At 39.4% G+C, this 13,764-nt stretch overlaps 3 protein-coding genes across 3 annotated transcripts in view; 1 reads left to right on the top strand and 2 right to left on the bottom strand.

The window, feature by feature from the left end:
- Positions 1-1,628, bottom strand: part of LOC139455557 (uncharacterized) — a 59,651-nt gene extending 58,023 nt beyond the window's left edge. The window contains exon 1 of the mRNA XM_071237111.1: positions 1,566-1,628. The gene's annotated coding sequence lies outside the window, so the exon portion shown is untranslated. The remainder of the gene's footprint in view (positions 1-1,565) is intronic.
- A 97-nt stretch (positions 1,629-1,725) lies between these two features.
- Positions 1,726-4,549, top strand: LOC139463983 (ciliary microtubule associated protein 1A-like). The gene is made up of 4 exons (XM_071245463.1): positions 1,726-1,777; positions 2,354-2,464; positions 3,832-3,945; positions 4,068-4,549. The coding sequence occupies exons 1-4, from the start codon at positions 1,726-1,728 to the stop codon at positions 4,547-4,549; spliced, it is 759 nt and encodes a 252-aa protein (XP_071101564.1).
- Positions 4,550-9,422: 4,873 nt separating this feature from the next.
- On the bottom strand, positions 9,423-13,538 carry LOC139463975 (cyclin-dependent kinases regulatory subunit). The gene is made up of 3 exons (XM_071245451.1): positions 13,401-13,538; positions 11,885-12,012; positions 9,423-9,936 (listed from the first exon to the last, which is right to left on the bottom strand). Exons 1-3 carry the CDS (start codon positions 13,457-13,459, stop codon positions 9,893-9,895), a joined length of 231 nt encoding a protein of 76 aa, XP_071101552.1. The 5' UTR covers positions 13,460-13,538; the 3' UTR covers positions 9,423-9,892.
- Between the last annotated feature and the right edge of the window lie 226 nt (positions 13,539-13,764).

Raw genomic sequence — 13,764 nt, 5'->3', positions numbered from 1 at the left:
TCAAATTTAGTCATCTCTTCATGATGTTGTACTAGGAACAATTTACATGTGATGAAGGTTGTCAATGGCCAGTGTCCAAAATAGCTGCAAGCCGGCTATACCGTGGCTGCTAACATTTTTGTCAGTATAGGTAAAATTTATCCCAGCCTGCCCAACTGTCATCTAATACACGGACAATCTTGAATCAGACATAGGGAGTAAATATTATTTCAGACACTGCCTATAGCTCCATTTACAATTACAGAGTCATCTTTTTGGAGACACATTAGCTGCAATAGGACTGGACCTACTGACAACAATATCCTTATTCTATTGATTTATCATTTGTATTCTGTCAAAAGTCAACAGGATTTTCTTAATTTTGGAACAGCATGGGAAGGTTAGGAAAGCAAAACAGGAATGTGACATTTCAATGATAAAATAGGTTAGTAGAACGGGAGACAGAGCATTAGCAGCTGCAGCACCAAACTGTGGCATCACCTACCATGCCAGATGTGACAAATCATTTGTGAGACAGCCTTAAAAAGACAGCCTAAAACCTTTCTATTCAAACATACCTCAGTAGTGAGTCAGGAATGCAAAAACAAAGAGCGATCACAGCAGTCCTCAATCATGATACACATATCATTAAAGCATCTCCACATTTTATTCCTATTCCCACAAAACTCAATACATTTTATCATTGCAGTGTTATTTTATTGAGATTAGTGTTAGAGTATATAGTATCAGGTAGCTTGAACGATGACGTAGTTGATGATGTCACATGTACTACCGTCATGATAGATGAATAAACCTGGGATCGTATCCCAAGGTCTTCGTGGTTATCGATCATTACGGAGAGAGCTCTCAATATGAGAACAACATGGAGACTATTTACTTCATGTAGACTACAATCACATGTTCAAGCACAAGCAGCTAGCAGATGGATATTAAGCGCAATACATATCTATTAGTAGTAGTAGCAATATGAATTACTCAATACTGACATTACTCATTCTCCATTAATTACAGCAATTATTTTACATAGAGACACATATTATTCTCGTAAATGCACACCAAGTTATTTCATGATCGAAATGTCAGATCTCTGCTGCTGTTCCATATCAGTATTTGTATTTATCTAAATGAAATACCATCTGAATGCATTTGCATGAAGATTGAGATAAGAGACTGATATCGACCTACATATAGCCTAGAAGGCCTAAATAAAATACACACAAGTTGTGCATTCAAAGGCAAATTATATGTTCTGACAACACTTCTCTTCGCTTGGACACACACAACTTAAACTATTTCAGCCACCCCACAGCATTGCGTCAATGCTGCACATACAGATATGCCTACTGAACTGAATGACTTATTTATCAACACGCAAGATGCAGAATCACTCAACCATTTCCACCCAAAACATCACCGATAGATGACAGACATAACGTGTATATTTCTGAAAGACAATTGATTATAACGTTCGTTTAAAAGAAATCGTATATCTTTTGGGATGTGCATCTTCACATAACAGTACAGAATAAACAGTAATTCACAATATGTTCTTAAAGTTTGTGTACCTCATAAAGCAGGAAGTCACTTGACCAAGGCTCGTATTCACGTTCACCGCGCGAGATTGGGACGTGACGACAACCCGGAAGTGCTTGAATAGCAACGCGTCATTGTTGTTAAGGCACGCCCCCATTGAGAAGTCTTTCGTGGCGGGCTATTTAATCAGACATGCAGTCTGTCAAGAGTAAGAAGAATATCCCCATTGCTGCTAGACAGAGGGGTGAGTGAATTTAATACCTGTTTTATATACTTAGAACTTTAGCACTCAGTGTCATTATCAGTAAGTCCAGTTTATCGCGTCTCTACGGGGAGCAACAGCCTGCACCTTAATCTCACCTCTACTGAGGTGCCAACTTGCTACCTCCAGGCATCCGGCATACCCCTTAATTTGTGAAAAAAACCATGTACTGCTACCAGACATTAGAGAAAAAATTAATAAAATAATCCAACAAAAGTTTAGATTGATTTGGCAAGCTGAGATTGACTCAGCTCTAGGCTAAAATTTAGCTTTGTTCTGAACTCATGTGGGTTTTATTTTGTAGTTTGTTTATAATTTTTTTTAAATAATATAATTTCGTTTCTGGGTATAAATGTTGGTCTAAGCTACCAGTGGAAATACGAGTTCAGCTTTATCAAATCACATGAAGAAGACGCATCCTGCATATTATATTTTATGTCTTGTCGATTTCACTCAGGTTTCGTTATGTATGGTTTTAGTCACGTCGTAAATATGGATATATTAATCGTGAATATCATATAGTTACTTAGGTGTTAATTACATATCTATTTACTACAGGTCCCGGTCCTGGGCGTTATGCCTTGCCTTCTACGTGTGGATTCAATGGTCATGACTTCACAAAGTATACCAGACCTGCCTACTCGTTTGGACGTCGTCTCGGGGACTTCGGTTAGTTGGCATAGTTACCGTTAAAATACTAAGTTAATGTTACTCGGTCCAGGATCAAACACATTTACACGTTAACATGTTCTACACGGAGCTACCGATCATGCCAAAATACGTAAACGATTGCATTTGATTGTAACTGACATTAAATATCAAATATGTGCTTTTGTGTCACGTATTTACTGACGATGCAGAACACAACAGCTGTTCACTCGAACAGGGGATGTGCTTTTGCGGATAGGAAATCTAGAGTTTGTTTTTATTGCAGCATTAGATTATCATTAGATCATTGCAGTTATATTGGGTGTTACTAATCCACTTGGCCAATTGCACTTAATTCTGTTGGTAGTCATTCATCTTCTTTTTGGAGTGTCGATATAAACAGGTGACTACTATTATGTTATTGGGGAGTTGGGGCCATTTTATGTCTTATATATAGTTTGAGCAGCGGAAACATAGCAGAAGACGAGGGTTGATTCTTATCCCACTGTGAGGGTGGCATTTATCAATAGGTCCTACCTTTCATAACTTTGATGTCACTGTCTCTGTGATTGCTGTTCCTGGATATATATATTTGTTTTCAACTCGGCGCCTCTATAACTGAGAATGTGTATATTGGTTGATAGCATGAGCTTCGATGGACGCTGTCAGGGGTACAATGACGCATTCCATCAAATAACACGTTGACCACTCTATCCATATTTTGTGCGGGTCTTACCACAAAATAAGTGGAGTGAAATGGGGACTAACGTTGCGTTCAAGATAAGTTCATTTGTTTTGCGACGTGCATTCACGTGTCAATGTGTGACTGCTTGTACTAGTCCAGACTTCTAGTGCTAGCCAACTGAGATACCAGACTCGAGTCGACAAGTCCTTTTTATCCCCTTAATGCCGAGGATTTTATGTAATTTGGACATATGGTTCTGAGCGAGTGTTAAACAGTAGTCAGCCAAATTTTACCAATATGAACCCCTGCAGTGAAATTATTCTCTCAGGTGAAGATCTGTAGCTGGTAATACGGATTTCAATCCATACCTTTTGCGAACTCACTGGCCCTTAGACCAGTGGATCCTAGCGGTGTTGAAGGATGCATGTAATTTCTATGCTCACATTTCACCAAAAGTGAGTGAGTGAGTATGTACTTCACATTTTAAAGAACATTATAGGAGCTTCATTAAGTGGATCATGTGTGCAGGTGTAACAAGGGAAAATTGCGTGCAATAAGGTGTTTCATACAAGGAAAACCTGTGCACGTGTAGGTCATTATGTTGTTTAATTTTCTAAACTGAACTATACATCATATTATGTATCTGGGTGACTTTATAACAACCCACTGTTTGTCATAAATTTTGTACGTGCTGTTTCTACAGCCACAAAGAAGGAATGCAGTCCTGGTCCGGCGTATTTCATCGACCCGAGCATAACAAGGTCGGGTAGAGACGGCACCCCTGCCTATTCCCTGCTTGCCAGACAGACATATCTTGGTATGTATAACAACAATAATAACAATAATGTCGACGTGGGAAATAAACTGATTTATATTGTATTGATGGCAAGATAACATAAGTAAAGCATCACTAAATAATAATGCTTTCTCACATTAAAGGCACGTTCAAGACTCCATCACCAAGAGCTTACATGCCGGAACGGGTTCACCCACAGGGGGAGAAAAATGCCCCTAAGCATTCCATCGGTTCCCGGACCCGCTACCGTAAACGTGATGGCAACCCAGCCCCGAACAAATACACCCTACCAAAGGTTCTGGGGGCATTCCAGCCGGACAAGCAATCATCTCCCGGCTACTCCATGACGGCACGGTCGATGATCGGCGGCTACGCGGATGACATGGCCAAGGCCCCCGGACCTGGCAACTACAATGCCACCGTCCCCGACCTCTATAAGGACAGGGCCCCCCTGTACTCCTTGAGGAGACGCAGCTACATGCCCGGGGACAGTACGATGAAGCCAGGGCCTGGAGCTCATTGCCCAGAGAGAGTTGTCATCAACCGACCAAAGGCTGCTGTCCATTCCCTTGGAATCCGACATTCCGAGTTCGTCTGTCCTCTGATTGTAGATGTGCCAGAATAGCTCCTGCTTATCTTGTTTTGGTTTATGAAAGGATTTGATACATTTTAAAAAAATATTTGTATATTTTGATTGTATTAATTGTCATATTGTTATAAATGAACTTTTGGCATATATTTCGCGCTAATATTTATTGGATATTATAATGTTAATTTCTTTCACACCTTGGCAGACGTCTGTAACCAAGATTGTTTATACATGATATATTTATTAAGAACGTATGTATATCTGTGTGTGTTGGTTATATTCTTCAGTAAGACCTGTAGAGGTTTTTTGTTCAAATGGGTAATTAAATTGGAAATAAGTGATAGAGGTAAACGTGTATATACTTCTTACTATGGTGTGTAATAGTGTGTATGTGTATCACACTACCATACATATCTTCTTACGATAGTGTGTATGTGAATTCCATACTACCATACGCCCAAAGGGACAGGCCGTTATAGATACTTGGCATTCCTAAGTCTGTTTCCTGCATGTTACATACAGGCATTGTGTATGTAAACGAGGTATGTAATCCTTTCATTAAAATTGCATTTTTTGCAAGGTGAGGCCAGGAAATAAATGGATGAAAAACGTCACGTTTTGTTTGTTTATATTTGAACCCGAAATAAAAGTTGCACTGGGAAATGTGGGAATATTATTGAAAAAGTTTGAAATATACTGAAGGCAAAGGAAACGCAAGTTAGCCTTATTTTTCAAGTTTTAGAACAAACGACCAACGCAATGATGTCAAATCACATATTTAGAGAGGACTGTCAGTAAACTGAAGGCGATTGTTACACTGGCAATACGGGAGTTTACAAAGGAGCACAGAACGTTAAAGGGAGATACCTTTCCTAGTAAAAATGACATGTTTCCTCAGTATCAAGTATGGCGGCCGTTGGCCTGCACACAGGCCGTACAATGTCGCCTCTTCGTGTCTGTGAGAGTGACTGAGGACCTATGGTTGCAGCTGAACGTTTCCCAAACCTTCACACTTCCACCACCCATCAGTTAGTCAGAATGACAGCAATCATGATGACGTTCATTAGTGGGAGGCCAGACTCGTCTGAAAATAACTTGAAGCCACTGTGCACGTCGCCAACACAGATGTAGCCGGGCCTTTACTGTAAACATTGATGATGGTGTTGTGTCAGAATTGGTACCACAGGGCGACATCGTCGACAGTGGAGTTAAGCAAGATGGAGACATCATTGAATACTGTCAGCTGATACTGCCCCATTGGCCCCTGAACTAGAGCTGCTGTTATTGTTGCTTGATTTCTGTTCCTGAGAGACTGAGATACGGCGTTATTGTACAGATATTGTGTACTACTTAACATTTCCTCAGGACCAAAATAATCATCTTAAGTCAATGTGTGGTTCTTACCATAGTTGCGTGGTAATACTCTGGGTCGACCAGAACGTTGTGTTGTTGAACATGACACCCAGCAACATTCCAGCTATTCGACACCAGGAGCATCGATGTACGCATTTGGTTTATGATGACATGTATCAACCAAGTCAGTGGGTCTGACCACCCAATCCCATTTGTTGCCTCTTATGACAGGATGGTTTGCTGAAGGCAAATTCTAACCTGGAATCTTCAGAGGACCAGCCTGACGCATCAATCAACAACGGACAGAGTTAGCTGTAGACGTTGTGCAAGTTTTGTGATAGTGGTGAAAAGACATCCTGTCCGGCTGCAGCACAGGCAGCAGTCTAGGCATAGTTGTCTTCAACTGTAGACCTGGGTGCCATGGTACAGTTCAGTGCTGCGACTGTTGCATGTATGTTAAGGAATGGGAGTTATGATCACCTCAGCACTGTGATCCTTTGTACCACACACCCTAGTGTGAATACTGAACTAATGTTCCACATCCACCTTAGTTGATAATAATAAAAGAATGAAAAGGCACATGCTGTTACACAAAATTTATGGTCATGGTTTATTGTGGTTGTGTTTGCAGGTGTGGAAAGGACACCATCTTGCATGACATTAGTTCATCTGTCATTTCCCATTCAATTCAGATAAAATGGAATGTTTTAATAATACATATACAATTTTTAAAATGTTGGGTTTCTTTTGAACTTCAGTATATTTGTCAAATAACAGTATGATGAAAGCATTATTGTGGACAGCTGATCTTATTCCTTCTTGATGTGACAGGTTCTGCCTCCATCATAGCTCTGTACAAAGCACAGTGTATGTGTGTGCGTTGGTGTGCTAGTCTGGACTGATGCCATATATAGTGCCAGCTCACTGGGATACCATGCCACAGTTCAACATGAATACCCCACTCAGACACAGTATACTGTCTCTGAGCCGACCAGTCCTTGTTTAAGCCCCTTAATGCTGTGCGCCAGACAGGGTAACAAGTACCATCTTTAAACATCTTTTGGTTCGACACAGCAGAGAATCAAATCCCGGACCTTCCGCTCTCCTGGCGAACATTCTACCACTAGACCATGGAGACGGTCCCAGATCACTTGGCGTGTTGGTAGTCTTGGTGCTCAGGTGTTGAGGATTGTTGCTCATGCTATCAGTGACTGGATTGCCTTGTCCAAACTTGATTATTTATAGGCTGCATCAATGAGGAATATGTCTGACACTCATATTGTGAAACAGGATAATGATCTTAAGGATTCATGTACCAGCTGAGCACAAACCCCCAAAAGCAAATTTTACAAACCACTTATTACATAATAAAAGTGAATCTAGGATCTGAACACAAAATCACACAGGTTAGGATTTGTCTTTTAAACCATGGCTCCTTTGTCTTTGACCATGCTTTAACACCACTTGGCAATGAGAGAACTTTTCCCCTTATAATTTACCTTGATACAAGTTCATGAAAAACGTGTTGCGAGCAGGATTCAAACCCGAGAAGCTGCACGGAAGGTTAACATATGTAGTCTTCTGCCATGGTGATGCAAGAAATTGTATGAAATAAACAACTAAATATTTACTTACATCAGGACTAATTGTTTATGCGTTATTGAACAGCAAAATGTCTAATGCAGTTTTATACAGTATGTTACTCTGCACTACGGTATATGTACCTACTTGTGATTTGGTATTGTATTCTTCAACAAAACAGATTAGAGCTGTTTGCTCATAACATGGGCATGTAATATTTAGGTGATTGTTAAATGTAATCGAGTTGGTCCAAAATGAATGGTATACTTGCCCTGGGAGATGCATTTCATAACTTAACAAAAAAAATGCCATAGCAAACAAAACATTTCCCTATTTGCACATCCTCTTTAAAAGAACGCACCAGCTTTTAATCCTTCCTACATTTATATGAAGATGTTAGCTTTCTCTGCTGGTCAAGTAACAGTCAGCACACACTAACGATGAGTTAGGCGAAGCTAATTATGTTCTCTCAGTGCTCCTGATACCTTTTTAATCATATAATGGGTAGGTTTCTCGGTGAGTGAGTGAGTCGGGTTTAACGCCGCTTTTAAATGTATTCCAGTTATATCACGGCGTGTCAGCTAAATGTGGGAGGAAAGCCCGAAGTGATGCAGGTCTCAGACGTTTACCACTTCAGTGAAACCCACGAACACGGGTATGGTGCTGACAAACCTAGAAACATACTCGGGGTGAACCGGGATTCGAACCCACAATCATAGGTTTCTGGCATGTCCAGGTGACGCAACTCTTCACAGCGAATCGCTGCGCCTTAGACAACTGGGCGACTCGTGCCCCCCTCGGCTGGATAAAAATGATATCCGTTCGGGTCATATGCGGATAGAGATGCAAATATCAAAGGTCAAGTAGGGACTACTTTCACTGTCGCCCTTGTCATTCAGCGATCGAGTCAGGATTAACCATCGGGAATTTGGATTAACTACAGGGATAATTGCTATCATTATCAAATGAAGAGTCTAATATACTGAAAATCAGTGTCTGACATAGCTAAGGCATTTTATAAGTTTTGGCAACTTTAGAGAAATAAATTTCGAAACAATATTGCCAGGGCACGAGGCCTAGCCAAGCTGGATCAGTAGCCATATCTGTGCTTGTAGACATTCTCCATAAATTAAAATAGTTGGATTTGGCCGAAATATGTTTGAATTGTTACCTTGTTTTGTCACTGTGTGTACATCTGACAACACTTCTTAACGTTATGACAGGACAAACCGACTGTCAACGTCTGAACGTGGCTGTGACGTCTCAGACTAGGGTTAAAATACCATTGACAAAGGGCAGTTACTCTAGCGGACAGACCAATGGATTGCCGCGAGAGGCAAATAAAAACAAGTGTTGTTTTGCATATATGTTGCTTCACCACTGTATAAGAAACAGATTTCAGTTGGAACTATATTGGCTGCTGTCACTGTCCGACTGACATCACTTACCCTGTGACGAAATAAATATTAATGTGCGCATTCCAGGAAAACTCGCAATGTTTCGGTAAAGTGTGTGAGAGTGGGAAAGCGATTTTGAAGCACAGAATTAAAGAATGACATTATATGATTAAGAGATTATCACGCTTGTGTGTTTGGGGATGGTAAATATCCTGTATTAGGAATAAACACTATGTATCCCCAAACACACAAGCGTGATAACCTCTATTTGAATTGGGTTATTACATTTTTCATTGGGTAACCAATATTTTTTCACTCATCTATTCATCACTATTGGGTTTTCCCCCAAATGAGTCAACATTTTGAGATTTAAAAGTAAATAATGTTTAAGATGTATGTAACGGTTCTAACTTTAAGTTTGTACGCAAGTTAATTGAAAGCATGTGTGTGCGTGTGTGCGTGCGCGCGTGCAGCTCTGTTCTGTCTCGTGAATAGTTTTCACATTTCCTTCAGGTCAGAACAAATCACCAAACTAAGTAAATAACAAAAGAAATCAAAGTCAAGACAGGTCATTTATTCTGAGTTCTTATAGAAAAATAGAGCAAGTGTAAGAATGAGCGCAAGAGTTAGGAAAAGACATGACAGGTATCTACACAATAAACAAAGATCTCAGAAGGAATGACACATAATACACTCTAGTATGACTCTGAACACAATGTTCACTGCAACATGTATGCCATGAAAGACTGGGGAGACTGATACCTTGTAACCTGCTGTAGTCCACACATTATAGGGTAACACTTGAAACTGAACCGCATCTTAATGTCAATGCTCACTTCACAGTGGAGGTTATATGTATAACGTAATGTTCGGGACTCGGGATATAGCACTGCCCTGCTGCTCGAGCAAATGCAACAATTCTGCCTGTGGCGGAGGATCCACAGATGCTGGATGAAGGGGGACGGCATCTGATTGAAGGTAGATCGATCGCATGACGGTGAATTGAGTATGTACAAATGTAGGTGCTCAACATGGAGATGAAGTGTGATCATGCAGCGGTGAGTTTCCGTCGGAACAGTAGTATGTGTGGCTCTGGAAGAGTAAGGGTTCAATGAGTGATGAAATAGCAAAGATAAAAATCAGTGTAAAGATTCTATACATGCCCTCCATGATTTCTCAATGGATTGCACACAATAGTAGATTTTAGCATAATGTTCAATAATGTGAGAATATTTAAAGCCTTTTCTTTCTATATATATTATTCCTGGTATCAGCAAAATACAAGTCATCAATGCAAGAGAGTAAACTGACCATAAAAACCCAGTTATAGTTTTTTTAATAGTTTTTACTAGGCTGTAATGTGAGTCATATTTTGGCTGACCTAACAAGTATGCATCCAACATCCAGTTCGTAAAGATAGCAACTGCTGTGCAGATTTTGGGTAATTGCAGGATTTGCAAAGCATGTGTACTGCCAGCATCAACATTTTTCAATCTGTACATGTTTTTATCAACATGGTCAAGTACTTAATGCACTTAGCCAGGTAAGACCTGTTTTAATGCAATAAAGATCTTGATTATTGATCAGATAGTCTTGATAGGGTGCCGTCATCTTGTTTGAAGCAAATGCAAGTGATGGGAGGTGGAATGGGGACATAAAAGGGCTGTAAAATGCCAGTGGTGGCGCTATGATCGAACCATGGAATTCCTTGTAGCTCACATGGATATGTAAACAGTCTAAATGTTGACATTCACATAAAACATGTTATATTTTGAGCCCAAATATTGGAAACAAAAGTATATACAAATATAAAGTTAGAAACAAGTCTAATGCTTATAAATCTTCCATGGAGCATAATGTTTTTCTAATGCTATACATTTTTTCAAATTGTTTACAAAATACACAACATGTCACAAGAACCATACATGACAAAGTCAAGCTTTCTCAGTCTGGAAATTTTAGAGATGTTTACAGAGAAAAACCTGCATTGGTGGCCATAATGAAATCAGACTCAAACCTCTTGAATTTTTTCACATGTCATCAGTGGTGGGAATAACCATGTGAAGTTTCAACTCCATTGGTTCAGTGAAAATGCATCTTGAGAGAATATATGATAATTTCAAAGTGTAAAGGCCCAAATTTGAAATATCGCTAAATAATGGAATGTGTTGACTGTTGAGCCCCGGTACTAACTTTCAATCTTTCAGTATGGTCAAGTACAAAAGTGAAGCAAAACAAATAATTTGTTTTCTCATTAAAATCAGATCTAGGTTTTTGCTGCCGCTAAGCAATGATCTGAGTACATCCCATTATGGGTCATGTCAGAATGACCTTTCGTGAACTTTGACCAGCCACTGAAATGAATTACAAGAACTCAACATCAGCCAACTGGAAAGCAGCTTTCTCGAACTTTACGGCACTCGTTTCAACCTGGCGATTTCCTTTTCAGACTACGCTTGAAAAATATGTTGACGCAGTTCTCGATTAAGATTTTGAAAACTGACCAAACGAACATACTGGAATGTCTAATGTATGGTTGAGATTGCATAGCAGTGCTTCCCACATAAACTGTGCAACGCCTCCTCCGTTCAGATGTTTATCCCATAGAAGCGAGAGATAGACAATAATTTTGACGGAATCAGACGTATGGGCCGTAACTGTTGTTCGGAATACACCGTGTCAATGTTTTCGTGGTTGCATGATTAGAAAACACATTCTGACTGTCACTTTCATGATCTGGTAAGGGATGCTTTGATTGGTCGGATGAAAGGTTGTTCTGACGAGACCAGTAATGGGATGTCCTCGGATCTTTGTTTAGCGATAATGAGAACTAAGATCTGATTTTAATGAAATTGTTTTCTTTTCTGCCAAACTATTGCACAAGACAATAACCAGCATTTATCTTGGCAATATACAATGGATCTTGACACATCATCAATACTTCATGCCAATACTCTAAACTTACAAAGTTAATTACCTTGGGACACAACCCGCAATTCCCCATTGCTAATTCTTCAAATCTTACAGGACTATAGCTTACCAGGTTCATGTCTCATGTAGTGTATCCAGCCATGGCTCTGCTGGACACCAATACTTCTCCACTCTGGTTCAGACATCAAGTGAGTCTTTGGCACAAGTTTGGCAATTTCTTTGGGAAGCATTACATGTCTGTAACAAAAATTCATATTGCTGCTGAGAAAAGTGGGAATAATACATGTTTTAAGTTTTTCGATTAAATGTAATTTTCATTATTATGCACAAGAATGTTTGTTGTTTAACGCCACATTTTTCTGCATTGTGTTATTGCATTCATTTCCCGATGAATGTAAAAAATTAGGCCACGCCAACTACTTTTATTACTGCGGAATGTTGGGGAATCCCAATATTACAGTCGAGGGAATTCCCTTTCTGTTCACATGTATCGTCATGCACAGGACATTTAGCAACTTTCATGCATATTCATTGTCCAAACTACCAAGCTACGCGGATTCATACAGTTTGCACATCGGTTTTTCGATTCATACCTCAATGAACTGAAAAAAAATACACGGTCAATCCTTAAATAAACCACCTTCCTTTCAAGTAAAAACTCAATATTTTATCAAAATCACTATTCCCACAAGACTAGTCTTGGGCAAACGGTCTTGTGGCTGTACATGTGTCTTTCCTCGAGTGCTGTCTCACAACTGAGATGCATATTGCTGTTGGGAGCTTATGCATCAAGTGATAAATGGGAAAGACTATGAACAGAAGAAAATTAGAAGTTGCCTGAAACAGCATTTCAAGCAGAATTATTATTAAAATGTCAACTTATGAGTACCCCAAATCTGAAATTCAAAGGAATATAAATAGAGTGAATGCTATCAGCTGATGAAAACATTCAAATGGGTAATTTACTCAATGGTTATTTGGATCCCTGAGCATGGTAATAATTCCCCTTTTTCATAAAAACTATGCCAACATTGCTAATTGTTACTGGAAAAAGTATGCAGTGCATCAGCACTTGACGGTACTATGCAGCCTTACCAAGTGCTTGTCCCATATGCTTATATGGTAAGAAATGGGAAAGATCTTGTGCCCGTAACCATATCTTCAACATTTGCCTGGGCTAAATTTGCAAACTAACCAGATGTTATGAATTTTATAAAATTCGAGGCAGGGTGGTAGAAGTTACGGATAGACCATGTCATAATAAATGATACGATTAAGATATACGTTCTAACTAAATATAATTCCCAAATCTCCAGTAATCAGTGACACGTCTTATTTAGCTAAAACGTTTATGATATGTCACATGTCACGTGTGAATGCAACACCTCGCATCCGTTTGAGATAACTTTGCTTTTATGAATACAGATTTCACTGATTTAACCCCTCTAATATGGGCAATATATGTTTACCTGGTGAGACATTTAATTTATTATGGTTTATTATGATTATTCGTTCATCGAGTATCCTGTATTTAAAAACCGTCGCCGTTTTCAAACAAGTTGCAGCAAGTGCTTGTTATGAGCGGTATTGTTCAGACAGGTTGATGTAAATTATTACATGCTCACCTGTACTCGAAGTCCTCGTCCGTATATTTGTCAGAATAATATATCTGTTTGGCAGACATTTTCGGTTTCGCGGTTGTTCGAAACTTTCCAAATACCGCCTCACTGTGCCTCTCTTAGCAAGTTTAGTGACCGAATGAAGGCATCTGACAGGTTTTCAAACACGGTCCCTGCATTTGATTGGTCGGCAGGATCTAAACATTTGTCCCTATTGGTTCATTGATATTTACGGAATATTTGACGAAGATTGCCGAAATTATGAAGCACCATATTTTTTAATATGACTATTCATCAACGATGAATAGCTTAGATTTAAGGATGCACGACATTTTATCAATCGCAATACCATTATATTTACAAACAACAT

This window comes from Haliotis cracherodii, unplaced genomic scaffold (assembly GCF_022045235.1).
Source record: "Haliotis cracherodii isolate W230 unplaced genomic scaffold, xgHalCrac1.p SCAF_1, whole genome shotgun sequence".
NCBI lineage: Eukaryota > Metazoa > Mollusca > Gastropoda > Lepetellida > Haliotidae > Haliotis > Haliotis cracherodii.
Note: the sequence above shows the minus strand (reverse complement) of the source record. Positions and strands in the feature narration are given on the sequence as shown.